This window comes from Rhinolophus sinicus, chromosome 15 (genome assembly GCF_057876585.1).
Source record: "Rhinolophus sinicus isolate RSI-liver-muscle chromosome 15, RSI-T2T, whole genome shotgun sequence".
In the NCBI taxonomy this organism is placed as follows: Eukaryota; Metazoa; Chordata; class Mammalia; order Chiroptera; family Rhinolophidae; genus Rhinolophus; species Rhinolophus sinicus.
In genome coordinates this window covers 4986532-5004750 of record NC_142515.1, presented here as the reverse complement: position 1 = coordinate 5004750, position 18219 = coordinate 4986532, and the positions used below count along the sequence as shown (strand labels likewise).

General features: G+C 40.2%; 1 protein-coding gene across 1 annotated transcript in view; it reads right to left on the bottom strand.

The window, feature by feature from the left end:
• Nucleotides 1–18219, bottom strand: part of ADAM12 (ADAM metallopeptidase domain 12) — a 317444-nt gene that overhangs the window by 116378 nt on the left and 182847 nt on the right. Inside the window, exon 4 of the mRNA XM_074338816.2 lies at nucleotides 17052–17130. Coding sequence (XP_074194917.2) covers nucleotides 17052–17130 — 79 coding nt within the window. The remainder of the gene's footprint in view (nucleotides 1–17051; nucleotides 17131–18219) is intronic.

The window sequence follows — 18219 nt, the reverse complement described above, 5'->3', positions numbered from 1 at the left end:
CTTCCTATCAACCTGTTGCAGAACCCACTCCTGCAGATGTCTAGGAAGAGAAATAATAAATCACTTATGGCCATGAATAACCGAGGTAAGACAGCTCAGAAAGAAAATGAAAAGTATCCAGAAAATGAACTTAAAGACAAGGGAATATGTGACTTAAATGACAGAGAATTCAAGATTGCAGTTCTGAAAAAACTCAACAAGATGCAAGAAAACACAGACAGGCAATTTAATGAACTCAGAAACACAATCAAAGAACAAAATGAACATTTTACCAAAGAGATTGAAATTTTAAAAAAGAACCAAATAGAATTTCTGAAGATTAAGAACTCAGTAAAAGAAATGAACACTGAAATAGCCACCTTAGGTAGTAGAGTTGACCAGATGGAGGAAAGAATCAGTGACATCGAAGATAGAAATCTGGAAATCACATGGATGGAAGAAGAAAGAGACTTGAGACTTAAAAGAAATGAAAGAACTCTACAAGAACTTTCTGACTCCATCAGAAAGAGCAATATAAGAATAATGGGCATACCAGAAGGAGAAGAAAAAGAGAAGGTGACAGAGAGTATATTCAAACAAATAGTCAATTAGAACTTCCCATCCTTGTGAAAAGAAGTGGATCCTCAAATCCAAGTAGCAAATAGAACACCTAATTACCTCAACCCCAACAGGCCTTCTCCAAGGCACATTGTATTGAAGCTGTCAAAAATTAACGACAAAGAAAGAATCCTCAAGGCAGCCAGGGAAAAGAAGACCGTAAACTACAAAGGAAAGCCCATTAGATTATGATCAGATTATTCAGCAGAAACGCTACAAGCCAGGAGGGAGTGGAATCAAATATTCAAACTATTGAAAGAGAGAAATTATGAGCCAAGAATAATATATCCAGCAAAGATATCCTTTAGATATGAAGGAGGAATAAAGACCTTTCCAGACATACAGAAGCTGAAGGAATTTTCTAACACACGACCTGCCCAACAAGAAATACTGAAGGAGGCTATTCGACCAGCATAAATAGGGATAATCTGTGACAAGCAAAACATAAAGGAGGGGAGAGGAAAGCCCAAACTGGAATATGGGAATGGAGAAAGTAAGCATGCTGAAGAAAATGGAATATTCTAAATCTGAAACTTTCTTTTACATAAGCTTAATGGTAACCACTCAAAAAAAATCCAGAACTGAAATATATAATGCAATAAAAGAGGAAACAGAGGGGAAAATCATAGAATACCACCACACAGAAATAGACAACAACAAAAGGCAAAGAAACAATGGAGACACAGACTTACCATAAAACCAAAGATAGAATGATAGGAAATCCTCACATATCAATAATCACCATAAATGTAAATGGACTGAACTCACCAATAGAAAGGCACAGAGTAGCAGATTGGATCAAAAAGCTAAACCCAACAATATACTGCCTCCAAGAGACACATCTCAGCTACAAGGACAAATATAGACTCAAAGTGAAAAGGTGGAAATTGACACTCCACGCAAATGGTATACAGAGAAAATCAGGTGTATCCATACTGATATCAGATGAGATAGACTCCAGGATAGAAAAGGTAACAAGAGACAAAGATGGACATTTCATAATGATAAAGGGGACTATCCAACAAGAAGACATAACAGTCATCAATATTTATGCCCCCAATCAGGAAGTACCGAAATATACCAAGCAACTACCAAGAGACCTAAAGGGAGAAATTGACCAAAACACAATTATAGTAGGGGACCTAGATACATCATTGACAGCTATGGATAGATCATCCAAACAGAAAATAAATAACGAAATAGCAGCCCTAAATGACACATTAGATGAAATGGACAGAATTGACATTTATAGAGCACTTCATCCTAGAACATCAGACAATACATTTTTTTTCTAGTGTACATGGAACATTCTCAAGGATAGAACATATATTGGGATATAAAACTAGCCTCAGCAAATTTAAGGAGATTGAAATCATACCAAGCATATTCTTTGATCACAAGTCTTTGACATTGGATATCAACTGCAAAAAGAAAGCAGGAAAACCCACAAATATGTGGAGATTAAACAACATACTTTTAAAGAACGACTGGGTCAAAGAAGAGATAAGAGGAGACATCAAAAGATACAGAGAAACAAATGAGAATGGAAATACATCCTACCAAAATTTTGGGGATGCAGCAAAAGCAGTTTTAAGAGGGAAATTTATATCATTACAGGCCTATCTCAAGAAAGAAGAAAAATCCCAGGTAAATAACCTCACATTACACCTTAAAGAACTAGAAAAAGAAGAACAAATGAAACCCAAGGTCAGCAGAAGAAAGGAAATAATAAAAATCAGAGCAGAACTAAATGAAATAGAGAAAAAAAGACAACAGAAAAAATTAGTGTGACAAAGAGCTGGTTCTTTGAAAAGATTAATAAAATTGACAAACTCTTGGCTAGACTCACTAACATAAAAAGAGAAAAGACACAAACAAACAAAATGAGAAATGAAAGAGGGAAGTTATCACGGACACCACAGAAATACAAAGGATCATCCAAGAATACTATGAAGGACTATATGCCACCAAATTCAATAACCTAAAAGAAATGGACAAGTTCTTAGAAACATATAGCCTTCCTAGGCTGAACCATGAAGAACTAGAAAATCTAAACAGACTGATCACCAGTGAGGAAATTGTATCAGTCATTCAAAACCTTCCCAAAAGCAAAAGTCTGGGACCAGATGGCTTCACTGGTGAATTCTACCAAACCTTCAAAGAGGATCTAATACCAATCCTGCTCAAACTCTTCCAAAAAATTGAAGGAGAGACAGTACTCCCTAACTCATTTTATGAGGCCAACATTACCCTGATACCAAAACCTGGTAAGGACAGCACAAAAAAAGAAAACTACAGACCAATATCTCTGATGAATACAGATACAAAAATCCTAAACAAAATTCTAGCAAATCGAATGCAACAATGCATTAAAAAGATTATTCATCACGACCAAGTGGGGCTCATCCCAGGGGCACAAGGATGGTTCAACATCCGCAAATCCATCAATGTGATACATCACATAAACAAAATAAAGGACAAAAATCATATGATTATATCAATTGATGCAGAAAAAGCATTTGACAAGATACAACATCCATTTATGATTAAAACACTTAATAAAATAGGTATAGAAGGAAAATACCTTAATATAATAAAGGCCATATATGACAAGCCCTCTGCTAATCTCATAATTAATGGTCAAAAACTGCAGCCCTTTGTTCTACATTCAGGAACACGACAGGGCTGTCCCCTATCACCTCTGCTTTTCAACATAAGGACTTGGAAGTCCTCACCAGAGCAATCAGGCAAGAGAAAGAAATAAAAGGCATTCATATTGGGAATGAAGAAGTTAAACTGTCAATCTTTGTCGATGAAATGATGTTATATATAGAAAACCATAAAGACTCCACCAAAAAGCTATTAGAAACAATAAACAAATACAGTAAAGTGGCCAGCTACAAAATCAACGTACGGAAGTCCATTGTATTCCTATATACTAACAACGAAATCTCAGAAAAAGAAATAAAAAAAACCACACAATTCTTTTTGCAATTGCAACAAAAACAATACCTAGGAATAAATTTAACCAAGGATGTGAAAGACCTATATGCTGAAAACTATAAGACATTTTAAAAAGAAATTGAAGAAGACACAAAGAAATGGAAAGACATCCCGTGCTCAAGGCTTGGAAGAATCAACATAGTTATAATGGTCGTATTACCCAAAGCGATATACAGATTTAATGCAATCTCCATCAAAATCCCAATGGCACTTTTTTAAAGAAACAGAACAAAAAATCATCAGATTTGCATGGAACCACAAAAGACCCTGAATAGCCAAAGCAATCTTAAGAAAAAGGACAATACTGGAGGTATCACACTCCTTGACTTTAGCTTGTACTACAGGGCAACAATAATCAAAACAGCATGGTATTGGCAGAAAAACAGACACATAGACCAATGGAATAGAATTGAGAATCCAGAAATAAACCCACATAAATATGGAAAGATAACTTTTGAGAAAGAAGCCAAAAACATACAATGGAGAAAAGATGGCCTTTTCAATAAATGGTGCTGGGAGAAGTGGATAACCACGTGCAAAAGAATGAAAGTGGACTGCTATCTGTCACCTTGTACCAAAATTAATTCAAAATGGATCAAAGACCTAAGCATAAGATCTGAAACAATAAAGTGCATAGAAGAAAACATAGGTACTAAACTTATGGATCTTGGGTTCAAAGAGCATTTTATGAATTTGACTCCAAAGGCAAAGGAAGTAAAAGCTAAAATAAATAAATGGGACTATATCAAACTTAAAAGCCTCTGCACAGGAAAAAAAACCATTGACAAAATAAAGAGGCAACCAACTGAATGGGAGAAGATTTTTGCAAACACCACCTCCGATAAAGGGTTAATATCCAAAATATACAAGGAACTCATACAACTCAACAACAAACAACTCAACTGAGAAATAAATGGGCAGAGGACCTGAAGAGACATTTCTCCAAAGAGGACACACAAATGGCAAACAGACATATGAAAAATTGCTCAACATCACTAATCATCAGAGAAATGCAAATAAAAACCACAATGAGATATCATGTCACCCCAGTTAGAATGGCTATCATCAACAAGACAAATAGTAACAAGTGTTGGAGAGGCTGTGGAGAAAAAGGAACCCTCATACACTGTTGGTGGGAATGCAGACTGGTGCATCTGCTATAGAAGGTAGTGTGGAGGTTCCTGAAAAAATTACAAATAGAATTACCATATGACCCAGCAATCCCTCTCCTGGGTATCTACCCAAAAAATCTGAAAACATTTATCCATAAAGACATGTGTGCTCCAATTTTCATTGTAGCTTTATTTACAGTGGCAAAGACATGGAAACAACCAAAATGTCCTTCGATAGATGAATGGATAAAGAAGTTGTGGTATACATACACAATGGAATACTATTCGGCGGTAAGAAAAGATGAAATAGAACCATTTGTGACAACATGGATGGATCTTGAGATTATAATGCTAAGCGAAATAAGACAGAAAAAGTAGAGAACCATATGATTTCACTGATATGTGGTATATAAATCTGAAGACAACAAAAGAACCAGACAAATGAAGGAACAAAAACTCATAGACATAGACAATAGTTTAGGGGTTACCAGAGGGAAAAGGGGGGAGGGGGAGCGGGGCTCTAGAAGATGGTAAATGGGGTCTAATATATGGTGATGGAAGGAGAACTGAGTCTGGGTGGTGAACACACAATGTGATATACAGGTGATGTAATACAGAATTGTACACCTGAAATCTATGTAGCTTTACTACAGTTGTCACCCCAATAAACTTTAGTTTTAAAAAGAAAAACCAGAGCAGTGGCTGCAGGCGGCTTGCTTTTCTAAAGGCCTGACTGCACCAGGCGCAGTCTGTTTCACTCTCATGACTCGTCAAGTGCTCGAGCTGCGGTTTACACCTGGGCAACCTGCCTCCCTGGCTTGTGACTCTAGTCTAACATGCTGCCTGCAGACAGAAGGCCTATCTCAGAGCTCCCAACCTGGAGCCTCTCTGGAAACTCATTCCTGATCCCACGTGGATTTGGCTCTTCCGCTGTTTAGCTCCTGAAGTGTCCTTGCCATGGGCAGCTCGTGTCACCTGCAGTCAGACTGTACATTCTCTGAGGACAGGCCCTGTGTCCTCCCCCCTCGAGCACACGGCCACAAAGCACTGGACCTTACTCAGCCCACCTGGGCTTCTGAGCGGTGCACTGAGCGCCTTCCCGAGGGCTGTGCGGGCCTGTCCTCTCCCCATATTCCGGGACTGCCGCTCAGAAGAACATCCTCTGCTTTCCCCAGAAGCATCTGCTGGGAGTCTCTTTTTGCAAAGCAATGCCAGTCTATTCCATAAACCACTGTGCTACAGTTTTATAGACTAAGTTCATTGCAACAAACACTCCAGCCCTGATCATATCACAAAGACACTTCAGGGTTTTGTTCCTCGTGAATCGGGGGCAGTGTATCTACCTATCACAGTGGTTAGGAGCTCATATGCTAGAGTTGGACTGTGTGGGTTTGATCTAGTTACTTAGCCCCTCTGCGTTTCAGAGTCCTCGTCTGGGTATGAAATAGTGAACATTGGTTTATTGTGAAGATCAAACATGAAAATGTATGAAAAGCACTTTGCATAGTGCCTTGCATACAGTTGCTGCTGACTAAATGCTAGCTGGCATTCTGGGCACTCAGCAAGCATTTGTTGTTGAGTGAGCTCATGAATGAATGAGTGAATGAATGAATGAATGAATGCTTGCATGTGTGAAAAGGTAGGGTATGTCACCACATGGAATGTGACTTCTTCCCTAAGAAATTTGGAGTTGACTGAAGGGCACTGGGGAAGCTATTGATGTTTGGAAGGATCAACATACAAGTGCAATGGGGCATGGCATAAACAGAAAGATGTTCTAGAAGGACCATTGAGGCAGGAGTGGGGGCTGGACTAAACCTAGGTGAGACTGATGGCGGGGAGAACAGGGCAGGTGGCTATGACAATATCCGGTTGAGAAGGGAAGGTGTGACTGGAGCAGCAGAAGTGTCAGCGGGCAAGGAAAGGGTGGGAGCATAGTGTGGAGGCAGAAACCAACACAGGACATGGTAACAGTGACATGGTGGTGACCTCAGGGGACGTGGGGTAAGTGCTCAGTGACTCAGCCAATGAGAATGGAGCAGCCTTCTGAGAGCGAGGCAAGCCTGGAAGAGTTGATGGATTAGATGTGTATGGAGTACAGTGATGGCAGAGGAATTAAACCCATTTTAAATCCTTTGTAAAGATGAGGATGATGGGCCTTGCTCTCACCTGGCACACTTACGGGATGTGGATAGTCTCTGACTTCCCTCCTACCTCCAGGACCACCCCTGCGTACTTTTCAGATGCTCTCTACCTGTAATTGAATGTCACTGACTCCCTACTATCCATTTGCCCAGACATGTTCAGGCCAAGCCAATTGTAGAAACTTCTACTCCTCTTTGAGAGGAAACAGCAGCATGGAAATGGATGGGATGTCACCCCAACAACACTTTGGACCAGGATACTGGATTCCATACCTTTGTGATGGTCCAGCCTCAGTGAACACTGACTGGCCCCCTTCTGACGTCTGTCATAGCAAACGTGTTCAGACATTTTTTTCAATGAGGAGCACACACAACCAATGGAAGCTTTCTGGGTATTGCTCGTGTGCATAAGGTCAGACACTTGTGCTTCTCCCCTACCCACGGCCCCGCTCTCAGCAGCCGTGTCTTCTTACCCGGGCTTTAGGCTCGTGCACAAGAGCCGACTGCCTGATTTTGCTGATTCCTGCTCTTGTTCTCTCTGATTACCTTGGTGCTGCTGCCGGGGGGGCGAGGGGGGGTCTTTTCAAAGCCCATACTTGTTCATGCATCCCTTTGGTTGAGACCGCTTAATGGCTGCCCAATGTTCTTGCATAACAACCAAATTTGTCACCATGACCTCTAAGTTTTACACACCCTGGCCTTTGTCAACTTTTAAACACTTCCTCACCTCCAAGTAAAACTGAGCATTGGCCTGGAATGTCCTCCCCTTTCTCGTCCCCCCCGTCTCGTGCCTCCTCGATGTTCAGATTTTGTTTCACATGGTCCTTCCTCCATGAAGCCTTCCATGATTGCTTAGACCGGATTAGGTCCCTCAGCCTCTCCTGCAGCACACTTAGCACAGATTATAATTGTTTGTGATTCTTGGACAAATGTCATCTCCTCCTGCCAGCACCATGGGGGCCCCCTTGTCTGTGTTGAATCCCTGCTGTGTTCTCAGTGGCAGCCACATTCCCTGGCACCGTGGAGGTGCTCCGTTAACATGTGGCAAACAGACGGATACATTTCTACCAAAGCACGGACAACATCGAGGAGGCTTTCTGCAGGGCGATTCTGGCCTTTCCCAGAATTGTCTTTCAGGACGTAAATAACATAAATGTCACGTGCATTGTCCCCCACAGGCCTTATTAAAAGTGACAATCTAAAACATTATCTTCCCTTAGATGTGGCCAGCAAAGGATAAAGGCACAAATATTTCATCCTGTCAGGACAATAAAGAGATAAAAGACAAGCCCTCAATTCTAAAATTAAAATCAGGCACTACTGTGCTTGTCAACCAGCTTATACTGATTGTTGAGAGATTAAAAAAAAAAGAGACACTAGAGCCAAAAAAGTGGTTCTTATTTTGTATATAATTTTAAAGTTAGGAAAACCCATTGTGTGCTGACTTGAGGGGATAAGAAGATGAGTCAGCACATTTCTTTGTGTTTTCCAGCCTGATTCAATAAAAACAAAGCCCCCAAAGCTGCATCTGTCTCCTCACCATGAAAGACAATACGAGGGCTTCTCCCCTACAGGGGTTTCTGCTGGAAGCACCCACTGCCTAGGGCTGTGGGTTTTCTTCAGTGAACAAGAGTGTTCACTCTTTATCTTTATAGTAACATGGCCGACAACTCAGAAAGGCATTGAAGGAAGGGGAGAAAGTAGCTGCCGGATGATAAGTCAGTGTTTCCGTAATTGTAAAAGTGATGTGCTGATAGTTTCTGGAGGGTTGGGGTGCCCATCAGCCTAGCCTCCATTGCTTCTCTTACAGAAGATAGAGCCAGAGTCAGAGGAAGATCAAAATACAGTATCAGCTGAGCTACCTCCGAAAAAGGGGGCTTGTGGCAGATTCTGTCAAAGGATGCGACTTAGACCTGGAAAGAATTGAGGCTTCCTGAAATTTCCAACTTCCATCTACCTCTACCCCACTGCCAGCCAAGCCTTGGGACCCATATTGGGGGGGCCAGGGGTGCAGAACACTGTCGCTTAGACTGCTTCATGGGGTAGCGGGCAAGTCTCACCCACCATTGCCTGAGGGAGGACAGCAAGGCGAGCCTCACAGCCTTTCCAAGGCAGGGACTGGGGGCTGTCAGGCCTGCCTCTCCGACCCTCCTCTCCCTGAAAAGTCCCTTCCATGGGAGGAGTGAGTGAATGAGTAGAGGGATGAGACGGACATTTGTCCTTCTACACAGTCAACCTGGTGGAAAAATGAGAAAGAAAAACATAATCTCCCTCCCCCCATACACATAACAAACAAAGAAAAAAGAAAAACACAGACAGTCCCCCACCACCCAGACACAATCCCTGCTAATGTTCTGCGCCCTTCCATCCAGGCTGGTTTCTAAGATGCCTGGATTTGTAGCTTTCAGCCTTCACAGTTCAAGTCCAAAACAGACTTGGCAGTGGTGGCTCTTCATTTATCTAATCCTGTTTCTTCCTAAATGAGGAAAAAGGACAGGAAATGCCTAAGAAAAGGACATTTGTAAAGGAGATTGAAACAGAAAACCTGAAACTGCGAAAATAACTTTGGAAGTATACCTTACATAGTCTGGGTATGTCCGTATTAGGCGAGTACCGTTCACCATCGTAATAACAAGCCTATTATCACAGGGTTTCTAGGATCGCTTTTTTTATCTGTTTCTATTTGGAACAATCCTCACACTGTGAGGGCAGCCTTAGTGCTAACTCTAAAAGTCTATTTTAAATGAGATCATCTTAAGGAAAAAAAAAGAGGGGGGAAAAAAAAGTCAAGCGTGAAGTCATGGCACCCACTAGTCCTTGTAGATGAGATTGGTCTTCAGATGTCATTTTTGGCCTCCATCTTTCTCCTGTGCTCAGGATTCATATATCCAACTGCTTACTGAGAACCTTCACTTGGCTACAAATTCAACAGGGACACATGTGCTCATTGTCCCCTCTGCCTTCCAAAACCAGCAACTGCACCTTAATGGTGCCAGTGATAAACCCACCCAATGGCCTAAATGAAGGGAAAGCACCGTTGATGACAATTCCCTCATTCGCTGTCACCAGATCTTGTTTGTGTCTTCTGCCTCTTCAAGCTCTCTTGAAGCTGGCCGGTTCCATCCCTAGCATGGCCTACCGTTGTAGGCATAAACCTCCGTCCACTACAAAAAACCCACAACAAATCTTCTTGCCTTCTGTCTACCAGTAATCCTACGAGCCTTCTTTCCGTTCTGCCACCAGAGGCCCTTTCTTAAGCACACAACTGAACATGCTAGTCCCCTGCGTGAAAACTTTCTTGGCTCCCACTTTTCAGTCGATAAAGTCAAAACTCCTTAGTGCTGAAGTGTTTCGTATCAGTCTTTCTCCCCTTGTCTTGACTCATTTTTAAAGACCTATGTTAAATAGTACTTCTTCAGTGAAATGGCCTCCAACAAATTAAAACTAACCCCGGCCTCCACAATGATCCAGTGGAATTCTGTGCATACCTCTTATTGTAGCAATAAAATGGAATTATTTTTATGTCTTATAAATGGCCCACCTCTCCAGCAGAATTTGAATGTCGAGGAGTATATTTTACTCAACCTGTGTTCCCATAGGCTAACAGTGTCTGCACACAGAAGATGCTTAATGAGTGTCTGCTGAGTGAGTGAATGAATGAAAGAATTCTGGATGGCATCACCTAACATGTGGCAATGGCTAAATGAATCAGTTTTTGAAAACCTAGCATTTGCAAGATGCAATGTGAGGCTCTCTGGGGGCAGAAGGAAGATGCAAAAAACACTCCTCACCCACAAAATCTCTTATAAGCTACATGATAAATAGTGCGGATTATAATTGAAAAATAATATCAATTATAATAAAACTTTTCATCTGAAGGTATTAATACATTGAATTATATACATATTTTTCTTTTTTTTCTTATTCAAATTTATTGGGGTGACAATGGTTAGTAAAATTACATAGATTTAAAATGTACAGTTCTGTAATACGTCATCTCTATATTACATTGTGTGTTCACCACACAGAGTCAGTTTTCCTTCCATCACCATATATTTGACCCCTTTACCCTCTTATACTATCCCCCTCCTTATCCTCTGGTAACAACTAAACTATTGTCTGTGTTTATTAATTTTTCTTTGTTTGTCATGTTCCCTTGTTGCTTTCAGTTTTTTATCCCACATATCAGTGACGTCATATGGTTCTTGACTTTTTGTGTCTGACTTATTTCGCCTAGCATAATAATCTCAAGATCCATCCATGTTGCTGCAAATGGCACTATTTCATCTTTTCTTATGGCAGAATAGTATTCCATTGTGTATATATACTACATCTTCTTTATCCAATCATCTATCAAACCACACTTTGGTTGTTTCCATGTCTTGGCCACCGTAAATAAAGCTGCAATGAACATCAGAGCACATACAGGTCTGACAATTAAATTTGTGAACTTGTTGCAATGATGTTACTAAACTTTTTTGATCTCATTATGAATTTGTAGCAACTGGGCAAATAGTTAACCAGAAGTGCTGAAAAGGCTGCGTGAAACAGTTGGATGACCTGAACTTTTCGCCAACAATTCATGGCTCTTGCATCACAACACTGCACTAGCTCACATGACACTGTCTGTGAGGGAGTTTTTAGCCAGTCAACAAATAACTGTATTGGAACACCCTCCCTACTCACCTGATCTGGCCCCCAATGACTTCTTTCTTTACCCAAAGATAAAGGAAATATTGAAAGGAATTTATTTTGATGACATTCAGGACATCTAGTGTAATACGACGACAGCTCTGATGGCCATTCCAGAAAAAGAGTTCCAAAATTGCCTTGAAGGGTGGACTAGGCACTTGCATCAGTGCGTAGTTTTCCAAGGGGAGTACTTTGAAGGTGGCTGTAGTGATATTCAGGAATGAGGTATTAGCACTTTTTTTTTAGGATAATTTCACGAACTTAATTGTCTGACCTCGTATATCTTTACGGATAAATGTTTTCAGAAATTTTGGATATGTACCCAGGAGAGGGATTGCTGGGTCATATGGTAATTCTATTCGTAATTTTTTGAGGAACCTCCACACTGCCTTCCATAACGGCTGCACCAATCTACCTTCCCACCAACAGGGTATGAGGGTTCCTTTTTCTCCACAGCCTCTCCAACACTTGTTATTATTTGTCTTGTTGATGATAGCCATTCTAACCAATGTGAGTGATATCTCATTGTGGTTTTTATTTGCATTTCTCTGATGATTAATGATAGAATTGAAAACCCAGAAATAAATCCACATAAACATGAACAGATAATTTTCGACATACAATGTTGAAGACATACAATGGAGAAAAGACAGCCTCTTTAATAAATGGTACTGGGAGAATTGGAAAACCATGCGCAAAAGAAAGCCATGTGCTATCTGTCACCATGCACCAAAATTAACTCAAAATGGATCAAAGACCTAAACATAAGATCTGAAAAAATAAACTGCACAGAAGAAAACATAGGTACTAAACTTATGGACGTCAGGTTCAAAGAGCATTTTATGAATTTGACTCCAAAGGCAAGGGAAGCAAAAGCTAAAATAAATGAATGGGACTATATCAAACTAAAAAGCTTCTGCACAGCAAAAGAAACTATTGACAAAACAAAGAGGCAACTAACTGAATGGGAGAAGATACTTGTAAACAACGCCTCTGATGAGGGGTAATTATCCAAAATGTAGACGGAATTCATACAACTCAACAACAAAAACACAATCAATCCAATAAAAAAATGGGAAGAGGACCTGAATAGATATTTCTCCAAAGAGGACATACGGATGGCAAATAGACACATGAAAAGATGCTCAATACATTATGTTGAACTGTCTTCGCACTCCTCAGGGCGACCATTTGCTCAGAAAGTATTTTTTTAAATATGCGCAGGGTATGGTTTGCAAATATTTTACTTAAGATTTTTGTAACTATGTTTGTAATTGAAACTAGTCTATAATATTCATTTTGTGTATGTCCTTTTTCTGATTTTGGTAATTCTCTTCCCCTCCTTAAAAAAAAAAAAAAAAAGAAAAAATCTCAGGAATCATTTGTTCCTTAATAGGTTTGGTGAAACTCACCTGATAAACACGTTTAGGTTCGATGTTATTTTTGGGGGCAGATTTAAAAAAACACTGTTATTGATTTAATTTCTTTATATAGTTATATTTACATTTTTCTATTTCACCTTGAACCACTGTTAAGAATTCACATTTTTATTAAATGGTTGGTATTGTGCATAACATTCTTGTGATTTAAAAAATCTCTGTGTAACAATAACCACATTCCTTCTGTATTCCTAATATTGTTTACTTGGGAATTCTTTCTTTTCCCTTTTGATTAAATTTGTGTGCTGTCCATTTTATTAATATTTTCAAAGAACTACCTTTTGGTTTAATGGATTCTCTCAATTTTGGGGGTCTTCTTTTTCATCCATTTTTGCTCATTTAAAAAATCTTCATTTCTCGGAGAGGTATATTTTCTGGTTGTGGATTTATCAATTTATCATTGTAATTCTTTCAATTATTTCTTTATATGATTTGAGACTATTTTGGTGGTACATATAGGTTCACAATTCTTTTACCATCCCATCCATTTTGGTTATTCCTTTTATCATTAAGTAATGACCCCCTTTACCCCTAATAATGTCTTTTTTTGCCTTAAAATCTAGCTTGTCTGATATTCATACTAATATGGTAACATTCTTTGGATTAAAATAAGTATTTTGTACCGTGTTTCCCCAAAAATAAGACCTAGCTGGACCATCAGCTCTAATGCCTCTTTTGAAGCAAAAATTAATATAAGACCCAGTCTTATTATAATATAAAACCGGGTATAATATAACATACCATACCATACCATAACATACCATAACCTAACCTAACCTAACCTAACCTAACCTAACATAATATAATACCCCATCTTATTTTAATATAAGACCGGATATAATATAATATAATATAATATAATATAATATAATATGATATAATATAATATAATACCAGGTCTTATATTAATTTTTACTCCAAATGATGCATTAGAGATGATAGTTCAGCTAGGTCTTATTTTCGGGGAAACAGGGTATTTTGAGTGTGAGTTTTTGCAAAAATTAAGGAGCTGGATTTTATTTTAAGTTCTAAGCAGAGAATCTGTTTTTACTTTGACAGATTTAAACCATTTACATACAATGAGATTAACATATTGATTCATTTTTATCTTATCATTTTGGTTTAGACCAGGGATGCCAAAAAAAATATATACACATGACTTGTATTCATCTTTTGTTATCAGTATATATTGAGCATTACAATTTTAGTAGTTTTTTTCCTTTCTTAAAATGTGTATTCATTTTTTTGGCACCCTCTGTATTTATTCTACTTCTTTTTTTACTCTTTCCTTCTTCCTTGCCATCTACTGGGTTGAAAAGCTGTTTTCAAAACCTCTATTACTTGGGATTATACATTCTGTTTTTCTATTCTTTTGATGGTTATTCTTAAGTTTGCAAGATACGTATTTATCAAAATGTAAAGTTAATCAGCATCTCTATTGTTCTCTAATACAATACAAACTCTTAAACTGTTTTAAATCTATTTGCTCATCTTGTTTTAAAACGTCCAAATTGAGTTCTTATTGTTGTAAATGTTATTTTAAATAGCTTATCTAGATTTATTCATATACAATTATTTTGCTTCCTATTGCCTCTGACATTCTACTCTTGTATCTTTTGTTCAATTTCCTTCTTTCTGAGATAGTCTTTGGTACTTTTTCTTCAGTAGTTTTTCTTTGGTAGAATCTAAGAGTAGTAAATTCTCTTGTTTTGGTATGAAAATGTATTTCATTCTTATTTTCGTAAAGTAATTTGAGTATAGAATTGAGGTTGGCAGTAATTTTCCCTCAGCTCTCTGAAGTCTTAACTCCATGGTTGCTAATGAGTCTGCTGCCGGTTCAGTTGTCATTTTGTACAAATCTGTCTTTCCTCTCAGGTGGTTTTAAGATTTCCTGTTTGGTTCTGCAGGTTCATTATAAGCCATCCAGGAGCGGGTTTCATTCTTCCTCCTTGGGACTTAAGTCTTTCTCATGTGTTTAAACATGGCTTCTTTCCTATTTGTTCCTGTATTTTCACTCTGAAATTTCTATTTGGCTTATTCTGTACTCTTTAAAATATTTACTTTTTTCTTTGATTTTTCTATGACCTTATATTCCTTAGGGGTGAGAATTCTCATTTCACTTGTTCACCAATACATCCTCGTTTACAGTGGCTTTTCTTATTGTGTGGTTTGTAATTTTGATTTAGGGCTCGTCTTTAATATCTTTCCTTCCTTCCTTCCTTCCTTCCTTCCTTCCTTCCTTCCTTCCTTCCTTCCTTCCTTCCTTCCTTCTTCCTTCCTTCCTTTCTTTCTTTCTTCCTTTCTTGGCAAGGGCATCTTATATAACCTGGGCTGTACCCATGGGACCCAGGGTTGCTGATTTGGGCCTAGGCTTGAGGTCAATATATTGACTGGAATTATCCTCCTACACAGGTATTCAAAATCTGGACACCAGCCCATTCTATTCCAAACACACACTTGTGAGGCTAGCTGGGGTTTCAATTACTCTCTTTGGTATGAAATCTTTCATCAGTACAGGACACCTGGGGACAATCCTCTCGGCTGCCCCTTCTTCACACAGAGTTTTTCTCGTCTCCTTTTCACACAGAAAGCGGGTCTCTGAGGGCCGTCTTCTGTGGGCTTCTCAATCTGAGATATCCGCTTCTCTTGTCCCAAACCCTGAGCACCAGGTCCTCTCTCTGGGCCCTGAAAAGCCCTTTGGGGTCCCATGACCCCAACTCACCAACCTATTGCTCTGGCCTTCCATCTCCTCTTTGTTTCTTCCTCCTGGGGATTTCTCCGACTCTTTCAAGCTTGACCAGGTATTAACAATAATTCTTAAATGCTTCTGTTTTATTCAGGATTTCTATGTGCTTTCTTTAAGGTGGAAGAGCTGCATTTCCTCATTCCACCAGATTGCTGGAAGTCGGAAGGTACTAAGTGTCAATGCCATGTGCCAAACACGTGCTAAAGAAACAAGAGCTGACAATGCAGAGAAGGGGCAATCGCTGAGGACAATAATGGCTACTTGACAACACTGTAAATACAAAGGCTTCCTCTAAGCTTATTCTTTTTAAAACAAATACCCAGAGTTCCTTAAAACAAGTAACCTTCTTAGTCATCACAAGGCAGTGATTCTCCTTGAACCCCCACATTCATACGTGGGCAGAGTATGCACTAAGCATTTCTCTAAAAGCAACAAATAAAATTAGCACCTTGTCCAGACACATATGAAACTTCAAATATCAAAAATTGACTAAGAGGTGATAAATGTCATACTAAGTAACAACCATGATATAGAATCACATCAACCTGGTGGGTACGTTTATAATAGGTTAAGCAGAGTCAGTTTTTCTTTGACTTCTTTAAGATACTTCCATGTTTAATGCAGCCAAGTTCAGCCCAGGGTGACTGCTTCCCAAGCCATCTCTGACTTTGGGTAGGGTTTCTAGAAAGGATTTGCCCAACTGAGCATCCCAGAGTCCTTAGAAGGTGGTTTCAAGGTCAGCCTGCAATAAAGCCGTATCTCCAAGGACTGTCCCAAGCACACACCCGGCCAAGGCCAACTTTTCCTGGATCAACAATGGAAGGCCTAGACACAACAATGGAAGGCCTAGACACAATAATGAATGGAAGGCCTAGACACAACAATGGAAGGCCTAGACACAATAATGAATGGAAGGCCTAGACACAACAATGGAAGGCCTAGACACAACAATAGAAGGCCTAGACACAACACTGGAAGGCCTAGACACAACAATGGAAGGCCTAGACACAACAATGGAAGGCCTAGACACAACAATGGAAGGCCTAGACACAACAATGGAAGGCCTAGACACAACAATGGAAGGCCTAGACACAACAATGAATGGAAGGCCTAGACACAACAATCGAAGGCCTAGACACAACAATGGAAGGCCTAGACACAACAATGGAAGGCCTAGACACTAAGTGACATGCAAGGTCTTCTTGGAACCTAAGTGAAAGACCTGGGCATGTGAGTTTGCTCAGGATCAAACAGCTGCAGGGTTGAAGCACAGATGTGAGAGCAGAGCATCATGGTGGGCCAAACACGCAGAACTTACCGTGTAATTTCGAGTGAGGGACACATCAGTGCCATCCTGCAGATAATGGGTTTCTGTGAAACCGCTAGCAATGAGCCCTCTGTGGGGGGAAAAACATAAAAAGCTGAGTGTAGAATTGCATTGATATGTTGCTTGTGAATATCTTGACCGCCTGGCAGCCAGGGTCTGACCCCCCCCCCCCGCCGTTATTTTACAGATGACCCAATTTTACTGAGGCTCCCAGAGGACCTTCCCCCGGTGCGGGTCATCCTGGGACAGTGAGGAGGAGGTTCCAGCAGGTGAGGGTCAGAGACGTGCACTTTGAACAACCCCCACAGTACAGGTGGAGGCCTCCTTCCCATCCCCCCACCTCATTCCTCCCACACACAGGCGAGAGCACGCACTGGCACGGGCGTGCTGGAACACGCACGCACGCTCTTCTACGAACAGTACATGCAGGCTTCTGAGTGGGGAGCCTCACCTGCCTGGGAATCACAGGGCCCTGCTGCCTAGAATCAACGGCTAAGCCACCGACGGGGAAATAATTCTGGGTCCACAATATGGCCCCTGCTGATTCTCCAGCTGGTGAGAGAACCAGCCGTCGATATTAAAATATCAAAGAAGAGCTTAGAACAACACTGACATGTTAAAAGCAGTGATTTTTGGACACATTGAAATATTGAATTTCTAAGATGAATTGAAAGAGGAGAAAAACCCTATTTATCCTACCTAAAAGGATATGCAATTTACTATACCTCCATTAATGAGAGCAGAGCAGGGTTTATTTAGGTTTGAAACTGTCCTGCAATTTCTTCTGTAATATGCAGTATTTTATCCCTTTCAACATAGCCACGAGTATTTCCTGTACACCTACTATGTGCTAGGAGCTGCACTGGCTGCCGGGGTACAAAAATGAATAAGGACACTGCAGCCTGGTGGGGTGACAGAGGAAAGATAATCCAGGGTTGGGGCGGGCTGTCATACGGGTAGGAACAGAGTCTTACTGGGTGGGTGGGTGGACGGATGGATGGATGGATGGATGGATGGATGGATGGATGGATGGACGGATGGATGCACAGTAGGTGGAGTGCAGCAGATGGGGAAGGTTTTACATAGGAGCTTGCAGATAGAGTAGGAGTCTGCCAGGCAAAGGAGAGATGGATGGAGAAGGGAATTCCAGGCAGAGGAA